Here is a 24298-nt window from a genome sequence, read left to right as displayed (position 1 = left end):
TTCAAGCTTTTTCAAGCTTTTTCAAGCTTTTTCAAGCTTTTTCAAGCAATCATATGCTTACGAACATTTAAGTAACCATTACTTGTGAAGTTACTTCAGTTTTCGATATTAATGACAAGTATAAGAAATGCTTTTATGCATTGGCTTATCTAAGTGATGTTGTTCACTGAGGTGATAGGAGATTGTGAAACAGCTGTTGAACGTGCAGGGTTTTTATTTATTTTATTTATTTTTTTAAGAGTAGTTTGAAAGTTAGAGGTAGGAATATAACACAGTATGTGTGAATGTATGTAGAACATGTCTGAAATTTTTAAAATAGCTAGCATGGTGCTCTCCCATTTTTAATTTAGCATAGATTTCCATAAGTTTTAATACAGAAGGTTAAAAAAAAAAAAAAAAAAACTTTAGTTTTCAGTTTGCTGATCCATTTTTTTCCATCCAAATGTGTAATTCATATTTCTTCAGATAACGATGAAAATTCATCCTACATCCAAAACAAGTTAGGAAAGTGCATCTAGGACACTTCCTGACTCAAGGGAGGGGAGGAAAAGGAAGTTATGTATGTGAGCTGGGGAGCTGGGCCAATGTTGAGTCATCCTTCTAAAATCACTTGATATCCAATAAGCTTGCTGTCCTTACTAAACAGCTTTATGTAACTTTAGAATCAAGGCTTAATATCATAGAAACCACTTATGAAATACTGAGTGTTAAATTATGACGTTCAGCACTATTTTGCCTGTGACAATCAGAAAAATATATTGCCAAATATCATCATGTTGGCTGAATGCTGATAAGCACAATGAAAGTTAATGTAGTAGTGAAAGGAAACTTTCACCAGTGGTTGAGCAGCGTTCAGTAACTTACTGGGACATCCATTTTTTTGTGTATTCATCCCCTCTGAATATACATATGCCTCAAAAACAATCCTATGTCCAGAAGAAGCAAAGCTTTCCTGGAAAAGATTGATGAGGTAAGAAGGAAGCTGCTACTTCCATAGGGAAGATGGAAGAATCTCTGTATCTTAAACTAATATTTACAAGCAAGAGCTGCCAAAAGCAATCTTTTTGCTGCTGCCCAACTTTGAAGTGGAAAAGATGCCATTAGCTCTTTACTGTTTGGATTTGCTTTTTTGGAAATTGAGTAGTCAGTAATATGAAGGTAATATGAACCTATACAGCATTGTTTTTTTTGTTTTGGTTAGTTAAGTTATAAGCGCAATCAAATACGTTAATTGAACATTGTTACAGGCAAGTGCACTTTAAACTGCCATTTAAATGTTAGAAATAGTTATTTTCTGTCTTACTGGAAAAAAATAGTATTCTAATATTCTTGGAATATTTTTCTTTGATTCAGTAACTTACATTTTAAATTTCTTTTAAGACTCATTTATCTGAAAACATGGCTGATGTTGGAGGGGATATTCACCAACATTGGCAGTATCAATCTGACTTAATTGTGTCTGAAGCTAGCAGAAAGATTTTCTCCTTCCAATCCTTGCTGTATGGAAGTTGTGTTTCCAGAAGCATGAACATTTCTAATGGTAATACCGGCTCTCTCACTTGCATAAATTACCACAAATTATACAAAATAACCATATAGTATAAAATGAGTTGTAATCAATTCTAAAGTATTATTTTGAATAGAAAACATTAATGGAAGAGTTCCTGAAAAGAGTTTGGAGTCTCACCAACAGTTCTTCCTGTATTAATAGTGTCCTAGAAGGCGCATTGAAGGTACCAATACTGACACAATTAAGTGATGAATTCTGTGTTACGAACAAATAGTTTTGCAATTTGGGAGGGTGGGGAGGGGGTGGGGGGGAATACAGATACTTTGGAAAGTGATGACCAATTGGGACCTGACAGCAGTACAGCTTACCACTCGGCTGCATACAGCCTTGAGGACAGGGCCTGGGTATCCAAATTCCTGTAGGTCCAGTCTGGCAGATACTGGCTTGAAATAGTGCAAAGCTGTGGCTTCATATATAGCATAAAGCAAGTCCATCGTTATTGTGTCTAGGTGTGAATTCAAGGGCTTCCAAATGACATGAACAGTTGAATGTGTGGAAAAACAAAACAAAACAAAAAAAAAACATGGTTCAGAAAGGTATAAGCACAAGGCTAGGAGATAAGAAAATAAGGGTTAGTTTAACCAACAAATTAAGTCATAGCAAAGTCTGTAAGTAATTGCGCGCAGAAGATGCTTCTAATTGTACCTTCTTAACTCAAATTAAAAGGGTAGAACAGAACTAACAGATAAAGGAGAATCGTGGATCTGTTGGAAGGAGAAGTGTGAGCACTGAAATGTATTTCTCCAGTAGTTACTTACCATGGCTTAAATATTCTGGATTCAGATGTTACGATTTATTTAAAGTAAGTGTGAGGATTAACATCTTATCCTTGCTCCTTTATGCCAGTTATCTCATAACCTCCATCTCTAATAGATACAGAAGGGGATGTGGCCTTTTACTTCCTCTCACTAGGAAATCGTTTATCTGAAGAAATGTTACAGTTATAAGTATTATCTGAATAAGTGTTACAGGTTTGGTGGTGTATTCATGCATTTTGTACAGTCAGCAAGCATGCAGAAGGGAGTTTATTTGATCAGTACTTAGCTGCCTGCCAGCTGAAATTCACTGCAGCTCTGAGGAGATTTTCACCTACATCTAAGCAGTATTAGTTTCCTGGGAGAGCAAACAAACACGTAGCCATGTTTTGCAGACACTGCTGTCCCTTTTCTTAACCAAATACGGATGTTGTGTGTTATCTTAAATTTTCCCTTTCCGATGCAAAGAACTCAAGATACAATATAGTAATTCATCCTGTATTTCTTACAGTGGGAACGTGCGTGGAATTTACTAAATCCATATCTGAATTTTTTTTAGTAAGGAAAAACGTTTGGAGGTGTTTCTGAGTTTGATAGAATTCTGGGGAATTTGGGGTACAGTAATAGAGCTTTCTTTCTTTTAGCCTTTAACTGCTGCTATTCCCTTTATTTTTTTTTTTTATCAACTAGAACACCCATTTTCTACGATAACAGGCATCAGAGCCGAAATCGTAATGCTATTTCTTTTGAAACTGAATGATTTAACATGCTAAATATAAATGGAATGTTCTTTCAGAAAGTATTATCTATAGGCACTCCTCATATGCATGCTGCATATACATGTCTTTGCTCTAGGTATTGTTAAAAAAAAAAAATTGTTATTCTTCTGCAACAAATACATTTTTAAAACACCCACACTGTCAGCGAAATTAACAACCCCCACCCTCCCCTCACCTCAGTCTCTTTGTACGCGCGGCTCTTTTGTTAGAGATGTGGTGTTTGGATTGGCTTGGTTTTGATTGGCTTTCTGTATTTCCTTTGATTTCAGTGTAATTTCACTGAAGTTGAGAAGAGACACGGCAGTCAGCCTTTCTGCTCAGGGTGGGGCTAGTTTGCTTTGAGTCACATTCTATTTGACCTCAGTGCTTTTGGTGTCTTAAGCTGTAAATGTTTCCCTGTAATTTTTCTTGCCTCTCTAGATTGATATCACTTAATGACTTTGCAGCTATTAAAAGTCACCTATGCATATGTGTAAAGGCAATAGAAATATACTATTCTGTTGTACTATGGCTGTAAAACTTCACATTTCTGAGATAGCTGCTGCCTTTTCCTTTTAGTGTAGGGTGTTCATAATTCTTACTTGCACTTCCAGTATAGATGTGTATCCAGGTCTTACTCATTACCTTCACAATGAGTGAAGAACTAATTGTGTTTAAAATATTCCTACTCCTGTTCACACAATTTTGAGTACCCAGAAAAGGAGAAATCTGTCTTCCAGGGATACCTTTTCTAAGTAAATGTTCCTTAAGTGCCACAAGAGCTTATTCTTTGTTCTTTTCAAATTAAATTTGCATCTAATTCTTACCCAGCTTACCGAGTAAGGTCTGTCTTGCTACATTTCTGGATTACATTGCAGTGTTTTGGAACTTTTGCCAAGTGTCTGTCACTCTCCGTGTTCACACTGTCCTTATGCATTTATTCAAGAATCTGAAACCAGTAACTTTAGACACAGCAGGATAGATGCCTGTGGTATTTCCATGTGCTAATGTTCCTTACTCCTGTTAGCTTTCCTCTCCCTAATATGAGTAAGGGGATAAATCCATTCCTATGACATCTATTCAGATGATTCAGAGCTTTTTCTTTGCTGATGACTCTGCATCAGAACATAGTGAAGTATTTTTTAAAATTATTTTAAATTATACTTGATTGTTTGTCTTTTTTTTTTTTTACATAAAACTTAGGGACTAAATGCTTTTATTTTTTTTGAAGTAGTTTGAATTCTAATTAGTGTTCATTGTGTTTTCTAAATGTTTAAGTGGCATAGGAGCTCTGAGATAGTGAGTGCTCTTAATTCTGTTTGTGAACCTCTTTTACTTGTTTCTCCTTTCACACCACTGTTGCATTATCTACGGCTTTATTTGTTCTCTGAGGCATCTGCAGTGAGAACTGAGAGTAGAAATGAGTTACTTTTTTTTTTTTTTTTAGGAAAAGTGGAGATAACAAACCTGTAAGAATGATAGGAACAATATTATAGACCAGCCCTAGACAAGCTTAGTTTCTTTCAATTTTTTGAAGGAGTTTTTTTTGTTTTTTTTTAAGAGCCAGCTCTGCAGATAAAGCTATCTGAGCAGCTTGTTGTGACATCCAGCTTTGCTTGGGTCACTTCTTCAAGAACAGAACCATTTCCGGATCTCCTGCTTGAAAATTTGGACAAAGGATAAATTATGGGAGATTATCTATATAAACAAAATGATTTTTTTCTCTTCCTTCTCTGGGCTTTTTCATTGCAACTGGGAAATGTTTAACTAGTAAGACACTTCTTTTTCTACTTCCTCTTGAGTTTGAAGTCCAGTTTCCTTTTAATATGTTATCTAGTAGCCGTTCCTGTAATAAGATCTCAGAAACAAATACAAGTGTTGTGTATTACAGTGGGACTAGTTAATAAAGGAAATTCACAGAAATTCATATGCTAGAACAAAAAGTAAGCGTTTACTGTTCAATACGTACTTAAAATATAATTAGAGTATAATTTCTATAGGTTAAGAATGGTTAATTAGCTTTTCACTGCTTGCCTAAATACTGTATCTTTTTTTTTTCTGACAAGCATATTTCCTATTCTGATTTGCACCTGATTCCTAAAGAGAAAAATGAGTCACCCCTGTGGCTTCTAAATCCTTCTTTGTTTTATTTTAACTTTTTTTCTTAAATTCAATTTGTCTTTGAAATATTATCCATTCGGTGTTCTTTCCTATGTTTGTATTTCTATGGATAGAGACAAACTGTGGGGTGCATTACTAAGAACTTTCCTATACTGTAATACTTCACCAGCAAAATTCTGAGCTGCAAGTGATATCAATGCAGGAAGTTATTCTAAACTAGTTATGTTTTAAGTTCATACTCAAACTTGTTTTTTACTGACTTCCCTTCTAGGACAGTGTTGACTTAACAGTATTATACTGTTAAGGAAATGTTAAGGAAGCACTGTGTAATGTTACCTTCTGTTTGCTTCCTTGCATTCTATATTTAGTTTCACAATAGCAAAAGCCAGTAGCAACCACTTTAAGTTGACAAACATAGCATATGTTTTTTTTTTTTTTTTTGTGCAACAGTTTATAGTGTAAAGAAAGCCTTTAGAACTGTGTAGCTAGAAAAAAAAATTCTTTGAACTTTTATTTAGATGTTGCTGCAGTATCAGGCATGAGAAAATGGAGCTTTCCAGGGTTATAAATAACCGAAATAAAGCACGTACAGTATGCTGCAGTTATAACTGGAAGAGTTTTGTTGCAGCAGCCTGATCACTGGTTGGTGATTGTCTGTAGTAATATGAAAGTTGTTAGGGAGTGAAGGAAAGGAGGGCTAGAGGCTTTCAGCACCCTGTACCTCGTTATGTTTAGTTTGAGTTCATCATATGGGATGGTTTTGGTGTTTTTTTTTCCAGATGTCAGGGAACGATCAGAAATAAAGCTTAGGGAAAATTCAGTACTAGACTGAACAAATAGCTTCTCTTCAGGCTTAATGTATGACAGCACCTATCAACCAATATAGTTGGTGCTGCTGGTTGAGAAATAGCTGTCTTGTTTTTCTAGTTTGAAAGGCTTGTATATTAATTCAGGTAGATAGTGGGTACAGTGAGGGTTCGTTACTTCTGCGTAGTTCTCGCTTCTATAAAAGGCTGCACTTTTGTGTATTTGCAAAATACTGTTTAGTTTAAAATAACAAATGTTCAGCAATTATGTAGAAGGAGACAAATCCATGGATATCTGTTTATCACAGATTTTGCTCTAAGGATTGTGTTGCGGACAAGCTACTGAAAAAGAATATTTTCCATTTTGATTAAAACAGTTCTGCTAAGTCTGCCTTATAAGAATGGAGAAGTGTCTGAACCCTGAGAAATTGTGAAGGCTTGGAGTATTTGCTTAGTATGAGGAATGTGAAGCTTTTTTTTATTTCTCTTTTTTAAGAGAGTGCCCAAAATAACCGCTGGGAAGCTTGTTATGTAACAATTGCTGTATTTGACAATTATTTGTGTGTGTGTGTAGAGAGCAAGTTAATATATTTCCTACTTTCTTTCTTTCTTGTTGCTTTTTGTAAAGCTTTTAAAGCAATATGCCAACCTGATCACCTTCTGCCCGTGAATCTGAGTAGATAACAGGAAGATTTGACACTGTTTTACTTTCTCAAGGCTGCAGGGTGCTAATTGGTAAAACTGTTGAGCAGAAATCTATCAAGGTGTTGAAAGTAATACTTACTTGGTAATCTGTTCTATTGTGCTGTTCTTCCCCTGGGATTCTTCACCTACTTACTTCAAAGATGAAAATATTGATGCCCATGTTAGAATGCTGCCTCTACTCCCTCATCTCAATAATTTGTTAGTTATATTTTTGTGTATATAGGTTAAATAAAGGTCTGGAGCAAGGAAGACTTAGACTTAGTTCAAAAGAGGTGGTTTAGATAATATTTAAGCAAAGCGGATGCACGTAAGTTCATATGCCATGGTGGATGCACGCAAGAGTGCTGGGGAGACCTGAGTGTCCTTCTTGTGAGATTGCTCTTGATTATCTTCTAATGATTGTGGCCAGAGGACTAGAAGAAGGCATGTGTTGCTCCTGTTTTCAAAAGGGTCAAGAAGGAAAAAAACAACAGGCTGGCTATCTTCACCTCATTTCCTAGGGAATCAAGGAAGCAACTAATCCTGGAAACCATTTCCATATACACGAAAGAAAAGGAGGTGATTGAGATTAGTAGGTATAGAATCACAAACATGAAATCATGGTTGATCATCTATAGAGAAATGGGTAGGAAGAGAAGAGTGGTAGGTACTGTCTCCTCAATTTCAGTAAGATTGAACACACTGTTTCCTATAAGATCCTTGTACGAGCTGCTGCCCATGAAATACGGGCTGGATTAACAAACAGGCTGTGGTGTGGATGGTGTGTAGCTGCATCTTGGGGAGGAATAACTCCATGCACCAACTGTGTGCCAACCACCAGATGGGAAAAAAAAAATCTTTGTAGAGAAGGACCTGAAGATGCTGAACACCAGGGTAAATGTGCACCAGCAATGTGGTGTTATGGCAAAGAAGGCCATGGTTCCTTGGGCTGCGTTAAGGAAAGCATTGCTAGCAAATACAAGGGAGTTTTCTTCCCCTCTGGTTAAGTGCCACATCTAGACTCTCAAGTACAAGTGATACAGAGCTACTGGAGAGAGTACTGTAACGGTATACTAAGGTGTTCAAGGGTTTGGAGCATCTGTCATGAGAACAGGTTGAGAGAGCTGAGAGTGTTCACCTTAGAAAGTAAAGCCTCTGGGAGGGATCTCATAAATGGATGTAATTGAAGAGTGAGTGCGAAGAGCTGTGGAGCCAGGTTCTCCTCAGTCCCAGTGACAGGACAAGAGGCATTAGGCATAAGCTAGAATGTTGGAGAGTCCCTCTAGTCATAGAATTATCAAGGTTGCAAAAGAGCTCTAGGATCACCTAGTCCAACCATCAGCCTATCACCACCATGCTCGCTGACCATGTGCCTCAGTGCCACATCTGCATGTTTCTTGAAAATCACCTGGGATGTGGACTCCACTGCCTCCAGGCAGCCTGTTCCAGTGCCTCAGCAGTCAGTCTTTCTGAGAAGAGGTTTTTCCAAATATTCAATCTAATATCCAACCAATCATCAGAAAACACTTTTTTTTTTTTTTTTTTTTTTTTTGAACCATGTGACTGACAGAGTACTAGCATAGGCTGCCCAGGAGGCCATGAAGTCTCTTCCTTAGAGATATCTGATAGCCCCCAAACAGGGCTCTGGGCACTGGGTGACTCTGCTTAAGTGGGGTCTTTGAACATGAACAGAGCTGCCTTTCAACCTCAGCTGCTCTGTGATTCAGTGAAATAAATCTGAGATGCTCACTGAACAGAGGCAAAGTGTTCTTGGGTTTATTTGTTCACTCACAGAAACTTCCTTACAGACAGTGCTGCTTAGACTCGGTTTTATGTAATGCCTAAGTAGTTCTTCAGATGATACTGAGAGAGTGCAGTGTCTTACTTCTTTTGTATGATTACTTTTGAGGTTCTTTCCTTGTGGGGCAAGGAGAGTTGCTTTCAGAGTTTTCAAATTTTGTTTAGAAAATACAAAATTAAGTGGAGAGCAGAAAATAATTAGAAGGTCCACTGACTCAGTCATCTTCATTCAAGTGTTAAAAATAGCCCTTTCCAAAGAGATTTGGTTCACTTGATGTATAACTAGGTGTGCCTTAAGAAAACTAAATTATTAGGAAGATTGATTTCCACTCCTGGATTGTGAATTTGAAATGGAGGCTGTGAACCAAACAACATGGCCTCAGCACAAAAGCTTGGGAACCACTGACTTGTTCTTGTTGGCTCTGTTATTGTTTATGCTCTGATGCATCTCTGGAAGTTTAAGCCACATAATCACTAAACTAGTAGTGCCTTTTGTAATACAGCTTTTATCTGTTAATGTCTTAATTATGGCAGTAGTATTGCTCAATGTTTTGCTTACATTTGGAAGCATGTAGTTGGTTATATGCTTGGTGGCACTGTTATTTTTCAGTGTATTGTGAAATTCTAAACATTTTAGGAAGTTGCACCAGTAAAGTAAACTTAACTTATTCCCCCCTTTTCCTCTGTTAGGAAGAAGAAATCAAAGAAATTGCAATAACTCATCATGTAAAGGAAGGACATGAGAAAGCAGACCCTTCACAATTTGAACTTCTGAAAGTGCTTGGACAAGGATCCTTTGGAAAGGTTGGTAATCTGACTCCTATGAAGTCAAGTATTCTGTTATAGACTCAACATTTCTGGCACTTCAGTGAGTGTTGTCTGTGCCAAGAACTCAATAGGTGTACATGGTCCGTACCTTTAGTTGTCTAAATCTAGCTTAAAAATGAAACAGTAACTTTTTGTGACATTGAGAGAGAGTGGAATATGCTCTATAAGACAACAGAGCCTTTTAATCGATTTTCAAACTAAATTGAAGTTCTAAATATAATAATAAGTTCTAATATATAGCATTAAACTTCTCTTAGATGTTAGGAAAAAGTAGAATAGTCAGCTTTATTTTAGTGGAAAGTAGGTACTCTTAGACATGTTATTGGAGTAGTAATTCCAGTTATCTGACTGACTTGTAACATCATAAAAATGTATGTCATCTCGATTTTTTAGTATTTATGCAAAAAAAAAGATTAATTATTACAAAACCCCAAATACTATTTATAAAAGCTTGGGAAGATGACATTACTACTCCTTCAGTTTCTAAAAGCTAATTTGTATGCTTTTCAAGGAATGTTAGCACAAGAGCAAATTGGATACAGAAAGTGAGATTAATCTAAACTCATGTAGCATGTTTAATATTCTCATTTACTATTACATGTCTCTGTGCTTTCTTTTTTTAGAAATAACCAGACAACCTGTGGCAGATACTTTTTCCGTTCTCATTTCTGAATTTGAAAATTGTCTTCACATCTTTTATTAGGGACATTAAAAAAATGCATATATCCCACTTAAGGCAGCCTTTTACACTGAAAAAGAGTCATAGAATCATAGAGTCATGAAGGTTGGAAAAGGCCTCTAAGGTCATCTAGTCCAGTGAGCACCTAAGTATTGAGGTTAATTATACTTTATTGATATGTGTGGAACTCAACCAAAGCATGTCATAACAGCTATGCTTTGACACAAGGTTGGTTCTCACTATTTGATGTGTTAAAACGAACATTTTTGTTAAACTTTGATTTACATAATTTTCTGGATCAATCTTTGTACGCACCTATTTTTATATCAGACAACTTTTTCATCTGCTCATTTGCTTTACCATCTTATATTATTAAAACTTAGCTACTTAAAGATAAATATCAGGAAGTTTTGTTTGATCATAAAGTTGAATTTAGTGTTTCAGATTTGTCTTCTAAGAAAATCCAAATGCATCCCTTTTACTCACTGAGATGAATTAAGTTAAGCAGTCTGACAAACTGATTCTGTTTACTTGGAACCTTTTAGGTTATGAAGTGAAACAACAGTACGTAAAAATGCAAGGAAACGTTTTTGTGTTCAGCAGGATCTAAAGAGAACTGTCAAAGAAAGATGGAGTTAATAGAATTAAGAGGGAGTAACAAATTTGAGTTTCATTGGAATACTATTTACTCAAATTTCATAGCAAATCATATTCATCTGATTTTCCTTTGTTTTCTTTTAAGAATTCTTTTTAATTCTCTATGCAGGTATTTCTTGTCAAAAAAATCTCAGGGTCAGATGCTAGGCAGCTTTATGCAATGAAGGTATTGAAAAAGGCCACTTTGAAAGGTAAGCACTGTTTGGAGCAAAGAGATAAGCAAATCATAGGCATTGTTATAGAGAAATCTTTACAGGCAAGAGTACACGGTGTATATATCTTAGCGCAACTTCTGTTAAGCAGCAAATAGCAGGATATAGCGATTAACATTTTAAAGCCATAAGGACTTTGTAAACAGTGTGATATTGGTAGAATTAGAGAAGGAAGTAGGTTTGGTTCTCTACCGTGTTGAGCGTTAGATCTTTGTCAGTGGTGATGGTGGCTTGAAAGAGCAGCTGTTTCTTCTGCTGCCTGACTTGATCCTGAGCTGTTATCTGAAACATAGTGTCCTTCCTTATTTCATTTGCTGTGTATCACAGAAGATAACAGTTAATACTCTTTGCTCATTTGTATTTATGTTATGATATTTAAAAGTGCATTGTGCCAGATGTTTTATTTTAAAAGCTCTAAACTCTGGAGTTCAAGTCTATATTATTTCTATAAATTTCAGAAGTTTATGGTACCTTTCCCCAAAACTTTGGCACTTGCTCTTAGATATAGATATTTGATGAAAACTTAAGTTAAATGAGCAAAAATGAATTCTAAAATGAGTCCTTTGTTAATGAAAATGAAAGTAATCTCTTGCACTAATCCCTTAACCTGAATGTCTATTTATTGTTTTATGTCATTGTTAATATTTCAGTCTATTTATAGTTCTAAGTCACGACTGCAATGGAATTGAAATGATAATTTTGAAATAGCTCTGACAACATATGAAACATCTCTGTTACTGATATAAACCTGATCTGCAGTTTTATCATTTTTTTAATTGGAAAGTATTCATGGAATGACTTGTAAACAGAAGCTTCACACTTGTGTTGAACCTCCATTAAAATGTTGAATGTGAATTTTTTTCTGCTTAAGTTCTACTGCCAAATATCTATTTCAGATCTCATACTTAAAATCTTTTAAACCTGTTAGCGAGGGTGTGAGTGCTATTTCAACCGTTCCTTATATTCTGTTTACTCTGCTTTGTGGCACGTGTTATTCTCGTTATTTACTTCCCATTTTTCTGAAATTCATTTCCACTCATTTAAAATCCCTTGATATCTTCAATAGCCTTTTATTCCCAGGACTGTTAATATCATAGAATTAGAGTCAAAGATAATTTAACAGCTGCTTTTTTTCAGATGTTTGATAGCCTGTCTCCATCGCTTCTTAATGGTGGCTTAATCTTACGTATGAAAAGTACAGTACAAACTGTGGCTCCAGTTTTGCCTGAGCATGGGGAACAGAAATACTGAAGCTGGTATTTGGAAAAATAGACACTTCAGGGCACTAAGCACTCGAGGGTGCAAAAGTCTTGAGCAGAAAGGTGACATTAACAGGATATCACACTTTTCATACTTTGTATCTGAATTTTCAGATGCTTTTGAGCACAATTTGTTTCATATTTTAAGAGCAGAGTTTCAAGCAAATGAAGGGTACTACTAAAATCTTAATATAAAACTAATTGGAAACAATACTGTTTTTCTATAATTGGAGCTTCTTTTGAGATCTCGTGTTGTAATTTTAAATAACACACTGTATTACTTGAATTGCCCAAGATTCCATAGTTCTTTCAAGTCTATTTTATTATATTGTTGTTCTGAACAAAAGCTCAAACCGTGACCTACTTTATTAATAGTATTTGTAATACCGTTCTGTGTGATTTTAAGCTTATCAGGAAATGCATGAGAAATGCTAACTCACAATGTAAATTCAGTTTTCTTAATCTTGCTTATGTTCTATTGTAGTTCGAGATCGAGTTCGGACAAAAATGGAACGTGATATCTTAGTAGAAGTTAACCATCCTTTTATTGTCAAGTTACATTACGGTGAGTTTGAGGAAAAAGTACATCTCTGTCTTACAAATGAGTGCTTGTCAAGGTGCTACCTAACATTAACTGCAGTTCGAAGAATGACGCAAAAAATATGATATCTAAATCTTGGTCATGCAAAGGCTTGCTGTGTAGTAATTCTCACACACTGCAAGTTAACTTCATGCACAGTCTTAAATCTTTCTGTGGAGGGTTGAGCATCTGTAGCCCTCTGCTTTATTAAAAAGGACAGTTATCTATTTACATTTTTTCTATGCCATTCACTGTTTAATTGATTTCTTATTCCTGCCTTGCTCTTTAGAAAATATGCAATGGCATCACTTCAAAGATTCATTAAAATTAATATCTTCATCCATGTTATTGACAGTGGGGTTGTGTGGATGTTGGTGTCATCTTGGTGCTGATGACACCAAGAAGTGAGGTGTGGTTGACACAGCGGAGGAATGGGGTGCCATCCAGAGGGTCCTAGATGGGCTTGAGCAGTGGGCCCAGGTGAATTTCATGAAGTTCAACAAAGTTGCACCTGGGTCAAGACAAGCATCACTACCAGTAAAGCTGGAGGATGAAAGGATTGAGTGCAGTCCTGCCAAAAAAGATCTGGTGGTACTGGTGGATGTCAAGCTGGGCATGAGTCAGCAGTGTGCCCTTGCAACCCAGGAAGCCAACTGTATCTTGGGACTGCATCAAAATAAGTGGGGTGAGGGAGGTGATCCTGCCCTTCTACTCTGTTCTGGTAGGGCCTCACTTAGAGTACTGTGTGCAGATGTGAAGTCCTTAATACAGGAAAAGCATGGAACTATTGTTGCATGTCCAGAGAAGGGCCTCAAAAATGATCCAAGGGATAGAACACCTCTCCTATGATGACAAGCTGAGAGAGCTGGGGCTGTTTAGCCTGGAGAATGCTTCGGAGAGACCTGATAGCAGCCTTTCAGTATCTAAAAGAGCTACAGAAAAGAAGGGGAAGGACTCTTTAGCAGGGTCTGTGGTGATAGAACAAGGGAAATGGTTTCAAGTTTAAAGAGGATAGATATAGACTGAACATAAAGAGAAAGTCTCTTACAGTGAAGGTGGTGAGGTGCTGGAGAAGTGGTTGATGCCCCATCCCAGGGGACTTTAAAGGCGAGGCTGGATCAAGCCCTGGGCGACCTGATCTAGCTGTGCATGTCCCTGTTCATTGCAAGGGAGTTGGAAGGAACATTTAAAGGTCATCTAGTCCAACTCTAAGGATTCTGTGATTCTGTTCTATGAAAATTGGTTTAATTTTAATTGCATGGGCATGCATAAAAATGTATGCATGTTGAAAGGAAAATAATTCTCTCAAAATATCTTGCAGAAAGTAAACTGAAAAGAGGATAACATTGACAAATAGTTAATTTTCTAGTGTTCAATTCATATTTTTCCTTTTAGGATCTATTTCTTTTCCTACTCTTCAAATCTTGGCTGGTTATCACTCTAACATTGGCTTTCACCATCTACTATTCTGCAAACTAGACTACATCTCCCCACTTAGCTGAGTTTCCTGAAGTTTTAGAATACATACTTTTGCTACTAATTTGCTTTTCTGAGTGTGGACTTTTTTACTTTCAAACGCTGCAGTACCAAAATGCAGGTTGTTTTTTTTTTTTTAATTATTTTTTGGACATTATGTTGATGATATGCTTTCCATTTACATGGCAGGAAAGTTGCTTTGTTCGTGATGGGGAAGAATTTAATAATTTAAAAAAAATTTTCCCTCAAGGGAAAAAGAAGAGTAATTCTTTGTAAATTAAAAAGAAGGTAAAAGATTAAGAAAAATAAAGAAAATCAGGGTGAATTATTGAGTGTTATTCTTCTAACCATGGGTAGACTTAGATAATGTTTAATGCTTTTAATTGGTCTTTTCAGCTTTTCAAACAGAAGGGAAGCTATATCTTATTTTGGATTTTCTCAGGGGAGGAGATTTGTTTACACGTTTATCCAAAGAGGTAAGCTTTCTTTATTTGAAAATCATGTATTAATAAAACTTTACTATAAATTGCCTATATTAGGGTGGTTTTACTCTTTGTAAGCCAACTTTCATTGAACAAAACTGTAAGTATATTTTTAACCAGTTATGTTTTTGTTCTGTTTTTTTCCTCACAAGTAGTAATTTCATAAGAATGCAGTTGGTAATTTACGTTGTCTAAGCCTTTTTTTTTTTTCCTCCAGTAACTGTAATCTCTCTGTATTGCTTTTTACACCTTGCTTAGATTTTCTTCTCCTATTGCTACCACAGTTTGACGTGTCAGAAAGAACATGAATTTATATTAAGCCTGGACTTTCAGAAACTTTCAGCTTCTTGTAGAGGTTTCTCTTCCTGAATATGGCTGTATTAAATATTGGATTTTTTTTTTTTTTTGTAGAGATAACATCAGCAAGCACTTTTTGTACAAGCTTTGAGCTTAAATCTTTTCTTTAAATTTACAGAAGTGAATATTATTTTAATTCTTACAAAGATTGTTTTCTTAGTTCAGTTTTTGTTCATCGTTCTAAGTTCTTTTTGATAGTCTTGGAGAAATTCAGGCATTTGAATTTTAATCTCTTTGTCTGGAAACAAAATGTTCATGTCCAGTGAAGAGGTAGTCTCATTCTTTAAATGTTTCCATTTTTCAGTTTTCCTACCATGCATCTTTGTTCTCTTGACCAATCAGGAGTAAATAACCTGTTTTGCAGACAATATAATGTAGTACTGTCTTCAGAAGTATGTACTGTGAAACAGTATTAGTGATAAAATGCTAGGTTTTGTATAACCAAACATTGAACTGCTAGTTGTTTTTCAAAAAAGAAGGGGAGGGAGTATTATGAAGAGCTGTTCTGCAACAGCAGGTCATCTACAATCAATCTGGATTATTTACTTGGTGCTAATGTAAATTTTAGAGATTTTGCACGTGAAAATAATTGTTCTGCTTTTTGCAGGTGATGTTCACAGAAGATGATGTTAAATTTTACCTAGCGGAATTAGCGCTTGCTTTAGACCATCTCCATAGCCTTGGAATAATATACCGGGACCTGAAACCAGAAAAGTAAGAATCCGGTGCAGCAAGTGAAGCACGCTAATTTGATTTGTACAGCACTTCAACTACTGCACTTCTCTTTCCAGCTGTTAAATGTTAATTTTATATATTTATTACACAAACTGTACAGGAGTGAAGATGGGGGAAATTTGTACAGTTCTTTAATTAAAAAAGTTGGATTTCATGTGTAATCAAAAAGGAGTCTAGTTTGAGTGATATGCCAAGGACTATATGTTGCTGTAAGTACAAAGTATACTGAAAGGTGTGTGCCTCTACAGTGAATGAGACAATTTTAACAATTTTTTTTGTTGCCAATGAATTGCGCTTGAAGGCTTAAAAATAAGCATTTTTTTCTAAAGCTGATTTTTAAAATATACAAGAATAAGAGCAGAATGGAGTTTAAATTTAAAAGATGAAAATAGTATGTTAAGTGCTTATGTAGTCTGTTGGTAATCAAGAAATTACACTGAAAATTTAAATTAAGCTTGGAACTAAAAACTCCAGTGTAGTGTTGCCCTTCAATAACTTAGTTGTATCTGTCTCATTTGAAGGATTGAGTCCTGTCTCCTGTTCTTTGTCTTCCATAACTTTTTCAGTGTTTGAAGATGTAAAGAAGGAAATGCCAGGGACATCATCTGTAAAATTTTAAAACATTTCAGATAAAAATGCAAACATCTTAATGTGTGCTGTAGTACTGATTCGTATTTGGAAAGGAGTCTACATGAAAATGCAGCATCTGTTATCAAGCGTCTGTTGTGCTTGATAAGGTTGTTAACATACCTCATTGCCAGGACATCTGAAAGTCTGTTGTCCTTGATGATACCACATCTCTGTTATGGCTATGTGGAGAACCACATAAAAAGTCTGTTGTCTCATGCCAAGTATTAGCAGAAAATGAGTAACAAACAGACAAATTCTGTAATGCTACATAGGACTTGCATTACTATAACCTGTTCTTTTGTGCATCTTCTAGAAATAGAACACAAATTTTAAAATGTTATGTCTTATTTGAAGAGAAGAAGGAGGATTCATTCTCAAATCAGAAATTTGCTGACAATTAGTTTCAAGGGGGAAAAAAAATGAAATCATAGGTATAAAAAGCCAAAGTAACTGCTGCCTCAAACAGCAAAATCTTTTCATCTTTTCATTTTAGGCATGCAAAAATCTTTTCAGAAGTTGAAATTGGAAGTGATGGCAATAACTCACACACTGTACTGTCAGGCAATTTGCCACTACGGAAAGTGGAAGGAGGAAAAGGGTGTCGTATATCTAGTTTGTCTCTCATTGCAGTTAAATGCAGTGGTTGTTAAGGGGAGTTGGAGTCTCCCGTGTGTGGCCCCTTATTTTTGTGATTGTAATAAACAGGCTCTTAACTGTGGGGCCTAATGGATATAGGTCCTTTGGTACAATGTGAATATTTATTAATGTTATTTAAAGTTGTGAACGTTCTTTGAAACCATAATTACAAATTAATGCACGTTTTGCATACATACAGGAGCATAACAGTTCTTGCTCAGTTTAGGAGTAACAGAAATATGTCTCTCATTACCACATCTAATTAAATTAAATACATATGGTACAGGTGGCCAAAACTGAAAATTCAAGCTAACTTATTACATTCCATGCTGAATTTAATGAAATAGATGAATAAAAATCTGATATACTGAATCAGTTTCATAATCTTTAGTGAGAAAGAGTTGAAGGATAAGAAAATGTGTACTTTCAAGGTATCTCCTCCTAATGATGCATTTTCATGTGTTTGCTTCTGTGTGTCTTTGAGCTGATCTGTCACTTCTCAGATGTCAATATGTTGTTTGAAGCAATAGTTAAGATTGTTTTTTGTTTTTTTTTCTTTTAGCATCCTGCTTGATGAGGAAGGACATATTAAATTAACAGGTGAACAAAAGGCAATTGCAACACGTGGATTTTTCTATTCGTAATAGTCTTTGAATCTCCCTCCTTTTTTTAGAGCAATGCAGTGAAATCAGCTGTTTTAACCAGTAGGTGCTTTTGCTGTGGAGCAGATAGCGTAATTAATTTGGATTAGATAAAATATTCATTATATTGTTTTGGAAATATGTCTGATATTATGGCTCTATAATAATGGTTTGGGGGTGAGGCTTGTGGGCAGAGGAATTTCTAATTCCTGTATGTATATTTAGGCATGTATATTTATGACTAATAAAAGCATCACGTTTCACATTGTGGTAAGGGTATCACCCGTTACTGATTCAAAGTAAGTAAAGACATTCTGAACTATTGTATTTTCTTCCAGATTTTGGCTTAAGTAAGGAATCGATTGATCATGAAAAAAAAGCCTACTCTTTCTGTGGGACAGTAGAATATATGGCACCTGAGGTTGTTAATCGACGAGGTCATACACAGAGTGCAGACTGGTGGTCTTTTGGTGTTTTAATGGTAGGTTTCTGGTAAATGCCATAGTAACAATGCTGCTTTATAAGGTTTGTTGAAATAAATATTTAAGTGTGTAGGGTGACCTTTAAATGAGTTGTAACTACCTGAAAATTTTGAAGTACTTGGAAATTAATAACAATAGATTAACATTTGGATCTAGATTGTGGACTAGGTCTCGTTTTAACACCGACAATATGCCGTCCTTTTGTTATTGTTGAATTGAAATGCATCTATTGTGGTTTGAATATTATGGAGACTAGCAGGAGTACTAAAATATACAGGAAAATACTGTCTTCCAAGTTGAGTAAGACATTTAGATCCAAATCTTAAATATAGATTTATTCACAAGAGGGGAAAAAACAAACAAACAAACAAAACTGAGCGAATCCTGAAAAGTCTCCAGTGTAACTACAACTTGTTATGATAATGGCAGCTGTTGTTTGTGCATAGCAAAGCTAAATGTAAATGATGCTGAGCTGATAGGGATGCTCAGGAGGACCAACCTTACAGTGTTTCTGCAAGGAGCTAATGTCTGTTGAATTGTGGGCTCAGGAGGAAATGTGTATCAAATACGGCTTTGGAGAAAAAAAACATATTATTTTAGGAATGCTTAATGGCCATTAACATATAGAATTTGTGTGCTTTTTTGCTGTGAAGTTAAAAACAATTGTTTTTAAAGGATTTTTTTTTACTGCTTCTGTAGTACATCTACAAATGTACAGTATGTATGCTTTGTAGCACAAGGAGGACTTTCGTGTCTGAAAATGTCGTCATATCACATTTTAATCATCTAGAATGCTGTTGTGATCTGAAAACTGACTATGTAAAAGTAGCACCTGATGACTCAACTCTCTCAAGGCAGACAGGCACAGACACGCACTCGCAAAACTGCTCATTTTATCATTAAGAATGCTTTTAATCATTACTGTAGGCTTTGAGCATGCAGTCAGTTAGAGGAAAATTACAAAGTAGTAGCAAAATATTTCTGGTTGATGATAACACAGATATAGTTAAACTTCAGCTTTATTTAATACAGCTGAAAAATACAGTTTTGTGCTAATGAAGCACATGTTAATGTTGAAAATTGCTGAAATATGTTAGACATGACTGCTGTAGTTTTCATTCTAAATGCACTGCATTTTTAAACACCTTGGCTTCAAATTTAAATATGAAATTATGTCCTTAGAGAGCAGACCCTCTAAATTATTGCACAGAATGCAGTACTATTTTCTGAGGCTTATTTTTTTGTGTGTCTCTAGTTCGTGTGCTAATTTTCATAGGCAATCTGTATCTATCCACTCTTAATTCAAATCTGCGTTGAAGAATCAAGGTGTCGGTGGTGTAATATGAATACACAGTATCTAGACTGAGCAGAAGTTATAGCATAGAAATGGAGACTAGGAAGGGAATAAAGAATTTTTCACCCTGTCTCCTGCTGTAGGGCATGAAGTGTGTGTAAACTGTGTAAACCATCACTGAACAGTAACTTTTAATACGTTCTTAAAACTGGATATTTTCTTGGATGCCAGAAATCTGAAAATGTTCATTTAAAGCCTTCGGAAGCATTATAGATTTGTAGAGGTACTCTCCCTGCTGAAAGAAATAACAAATGGTAACTACAGAAGGCAAATATTGACTTAAAGTACTGTTGGGCTGTAGGCATTGGACTGTGGTGGTGTTAAGTGAGGAGGGGTTGGAGTGGAACAAGTAATACCTGTTGAGCTGTAACAAATGAGTATACTTGTAACAAATGAGAGCTTGCTGACGAAACTCTTTATTATTAATCCAGGCCAATCTAGACCAAGTAAGTATAAAATTAAGTAGAACATACAACAGCACAAATTTGCTCTTAAAAAAAAAAAATAAAAAATTAAGTGTAGTTTATGAAGCAGATAATTCTAAAGTGTAAAAAAAAAAAAAAAAAAAAAGGATTTTGATAGTTCTGCTTCATGGCAGTTATGTAAAAACAGTTGAAAGTAGTGCTTTTTTGTGTTGACTGTGTTTTAATTTTAAGATTTTTGTGTTTAAGTATATATGTAAAAAGCAATAGAGTACAGAGCATCTAGGAGCTCTTACTGAGAATATTTTTTTTTAGGATAGTAGGAAATTTTAAATTTTAATAAAACACATTTCAGATTTAAGGAAACTACAGTTGTACATTATTCACTGAAATTATCACTGTAAATTTTTAATACTTAAAGATTGAATTTTTGGCTCATAACGGAAAGTTTAGAGGACATCTTGTATTTAGGATGGCTTAAGCTTGCAGAAGCTTGTCAGATAATTATTTTACAGTTACTTCAATTTTGATGGCTTCAAGTGTATGTCACGAAATTTCATTAAGCTAAATTGTTTTGCAGTTCTTAAACCAAAAATCAAGATTCCTGCCACAGAGCTGGCTGCTCTGTCTGCTGCCAGATGGCTTTCAGTACCTCAGATCTGGTATCCTGCAGAAGTTCTGCAGCCCAGTAGAAGTTCCTTTATTTTTATCTATTTTTACTTGGTCGCTTTCAGAACAGATCAGTATTTTAACAGTGTCTATTGCCTTCTGCCAGGCACTGTAGAATGTGCATGCATGTACTGTGTAGCTCCTACGTGTTCCTTCAGACTTTATTTCCACTGTATGCATACAGTAACCACTTTTTCATCATGCATGTCTTTGTCAATCAACTAACCTTTTTCCCTCTTCCAATAAGGACTGTGTATTTGCTGATTTTAAGCACTTTAATATTTTTAAAATATCTCTGTGTGAAAACAGGTTGTCACTAACTTTTGAAAGGGGAACCTTTTTCCCCACTCTTGCCCTCCTGGAAACTAAAATATAGTTGTATAGCTCAAGTTTTCTTTTAAGGCAGAAGTGGTACACAAAACAATATAGGCTAAATTGTTCAGGTGAAAGCATGTCGAGCAAGGTATCAATCTAGGAAGATATTTTGCAGCGTTAAAATAGCAGAGGCTGCTCAATATTCATAGTAATTTAAACTGTACAATGAGAAGTTGTTTTGCACAGACTTAATTGTTAATATGCATGAATTTTGGAAGGTTAAGATGCTGAGTAGTTTTGTCAAAAATTAGATTCTTGTCCAGGTAATGTAATTGATGAAAGTTTTACTCTATACAGTTTGAAATGCTCACTGGTACTCTACCTTTCCAAGGGAAAGACAGAAAAGAAACCATGACTATGATTCTCAAGTGAGTACACTCTTATTTATATATCTCATCAGGTATTCTACAGGGATGCCCTCCGGGCTGCAATATCTAATTTCTACTCTTCCCTCATTTCCAAAGGTACTGGTAAATCCTCACTCCCTATTAATTCCCTTTGCCATCTATCTAATTTGCCTTTCTATTCCTCCCCCTTACCAGGTACAAAGAATTTCATAGCAGTTCTTTAATCTATAATAACAACTTCTTCAACCATATTATCTTTCCCATCTTATTTCTATAATATTTTAACCTTCTTATCCTTTTTGATATCCTGTACATTTTTTCCTTGTTGTTTTGTTGCTTTTTTCTTTTGAGAAACTATTTTCTCTCCTTTTCCTTCTCTTTCTTACCAGCTCCTTACCCTACTACCTTATATTCACTGCTGCCAACAGCTTGCTTTCCTGAAACTTCCCATATTCTCCTATGACTTATCCAAGCTCCAGTTTTCCTCTTTGCAATTTGCAGTGTAGGTTTTGCATTAGCTATATTGTGGAAGTTGCTTTCCTTCATGCAGTTTAACGTACTTGGTTTTGCTATTAAGGCCTGTTTTTTTTCTTTACTGTTGCCCTACATCTTTTTTGATCTAATGCACCTATAACGCGATATTCCCACGTTCAAGACTGTAATCCAACTCTGTGCAAACTATTCTGTTTTATCATGTCATAATTTCACTTCTGTGTCAAAAACATTTATTTTTTTTTTTTACTAACGCCATTTGTTTTTTCCTGGAAGCTCATAGAACTGTTTCAATTTTCTCATTTGTTTCTTCTTTCATAGTTAATTAATGTCCTTTGTCCCGTTACCGCTAAATGTTGAAACCAGCACTATTTCTGCACCAACAGCCTGCTTTTAAAAATTCTTCCATATTTTCCTAAGAAATTTGCATGTGAAGACTCCTAGAAAGCATACTCATCCTGGCTTTTGTGTTTGTAGTGCATGTACATAATTGTTCTTTGCCCCTGCTTTTCTTTCCATATTTGTGGGTATATGCAGTGGTGCTAATTTCTACCTCTGTCTCAACACCATGCTGATTTACATCTCCATGTCATGATTATTAAGTGTTTTTAACTAAAAGTCTCTATCTATTCACAGCAAGTATAAACTAGTTCTGCCCACCTTCTGTTAACAAGAATGTACTCTGAGATTGTTCGGCTGCACTCATACTTATGTTAAGAGCCATGTTTTTTTATCCATGTCTCAAATCGTGTATTTCTCTACTTTATCTACCTGTCTGCATGTGATTCCACTATTACTTGACAGTCTTTCCACTAGTGCTTCAAAAATGTTGTGTTCAGCTGGCATGTAGAATATCCTCCTTGCAAGTTAACTGACATTCATAGTTACTTTCAGATTTCTTCTGAGCATGTATCTCTAATTCCCTTTCCAATTTCCCTCAGCTTCTAGTCTTTATAACTGCTACTTGTTTCAGAAAGCTGTACAAAAAATGTGATGTGAAATAAAGAATTTTTAGCTATCTTCTAACGTGCAGTACACAAATTCTGTACATATACAGAATGTACGTATGTTTTATAGGTCACTCCAAAAGTAACGCCTCCTGTTTATTTCCATGGAAACTACAACAAAAACAAAGAGTGCAGTAATACTAAAAAGAAACACTAAAGCAAATTCTCAGCTACAGAACGCTCATTTTCAGCATAGTCGACAACATCAGCTACACACTTTTCTAGTAATGAACAAGAGCCTGCATGCCTCGTTCATAAAAAAAAATCTGTGCCACCAGAGGTGATCCACTGTCGCCACTGCTGCAACACACCACCCAGTGCCTCACTGTGCTCACATCCACTGGTTGATCTCCACAAACATTCAGGAAACATTGCTGAATGTCAGTGGGTGCAGTTTCTTTCTGCACGCTGGAATTCAGTTCCACGATTTTGCTTCATAGATACTTTCATGTCAGGCACTGTTTGTCAGACTGCCATTCTGCTGCCATCATGTCATGCAACAAGTAATGTGATGCTGGCTGGAAGGTTCAGTCTCTACTGCTGTACCGCCAGCATCCACTCCAATGTCATGTGCTTACATAATAAAACATGAGGCATTACTTTTAGAGCAGCACTCAAACATACGTATATACATACAAGTCTGTTTTGCTGTTGATAATATGAACAACTAAAAAAACAAATTATATTTGAAGGTTTCTAAGTTCACATTTTTTGTCTGGCCCCGTAAATGCTACTGAATGGCAGTGTGTTTTCTTTTTGTTTTTTATATAATAGTGAATACACTGTATTTCTCCTTACTGTTTTCTTAACTGTTTAAAGTAAACAAGTGTGCATCCGAATTCATCTTTTCATAGTGTATCACTAAGATGCAGCACTTTTCTTACTTTGTTCTTGAGAAATCTGCAAAAATAATGCATTTGTCTGACATGTTTTACTGGGCTCCTTAGTACTTGCTGAGATATGTTTTTATTTTTGTATGTTTTACCTGTAACTGAGAAACACTGCAATTTGAAGAAACCATAGTTTGTAGCAGTAAAGTTAACTTTTTTTTTTAATTTTCTCCTTTACTGACATGGTATGCCTTCATATAAAATTTTGTCTTCATCCATCAGGAAAGTCAGGGAAAAAAATTGCTGTCACTCATGTAGTTTATAAGAAACAGGAAATAGAAGTTTTTATAGGAAATCTCAGGTCACAGTCAGTTTGTTCTATATACTGTGTCCAGTGGCCACTGAGAGTTTTTGTGGAAGGTGCTCCTTCATGACAGAAAGAATGCATTGATAGTCTTTGTGCTTTGTGTTAATGTCCCCTTACTCGCTTTGTTGTGGAGTGCAGTACATGCTGGTCATCCAGCTGCTCTTCTAAATGTTCTAGCTTTGTTCATCAAGTCACTTTGGAAAGATGAATTGTGGTTATGTTTTTAACCAAGCTTTAGATATATTTGTTTTTCTCTAAGCAGCTGATCTTTCAGGCTATCTTCCTAG

The 24298-nt window shown here is 35.6% G+C and overlaps 1 protein-coding gene across 3 annotated transcripts in view; it reads left to right on the top strand.

Annotated features, from left to right (window-relative positions):
* Positions 1-24298, top strand: part of RPS6KA3 (ribosomal protein S6 kinase A3) — a 70031-nt gene that overhangs the window by 25479 nt on the left and 20254 nt on the right. For all 3 annotated transcript variants that reach the window (XM_042866980.1, XM_042866979.1, XM_042866978.1), the window contains 8 exons: positions 9185-9298; positions 10768-10849; positions 12614-12694; positions 14582-14661; positions 15632-15738; positions 17588-17625; positions 18005-18147; positions 21266-21336. In XM_042866980.1, the coding sequence (XP_042722914.1) occupies positions 9185-9298; positions 10768-10849; positions 12614-12694; positions 14582-14661; positions 15632-15738; positions 17588-17625; positions 18005-18147; positions 21266-21336 (716 nt within the window). The remainder of the gene's footprint in view (positions 1-9184; positions 9299-10767; positions 10850-12613; positions 12695-14581; positions 14662-15631; positions 15739-17587; positions 17626-18004; positions 18148-21265; positions 21337-24298) is intronic.

The sequence above is a fragment of the Lagopus leucura genome, unplaced genomic scaffold (genome assembly GCF_019238085.1).
Source record: "Lagopus leucura isolate 7727_CA_CO unplaced genomic scaffold, USGS_WTPT01 Super-Scaffold_100001, whole genome shotgun sequence".
NCBI lineage: Eukaryota > Metazoa > Chordata > Aves > Galliformes > Phasianidae > Lagopus > Lagopus leucura.
This window is presented reverse-complemented; position numbering and strand designations above follow the sequence as displayed.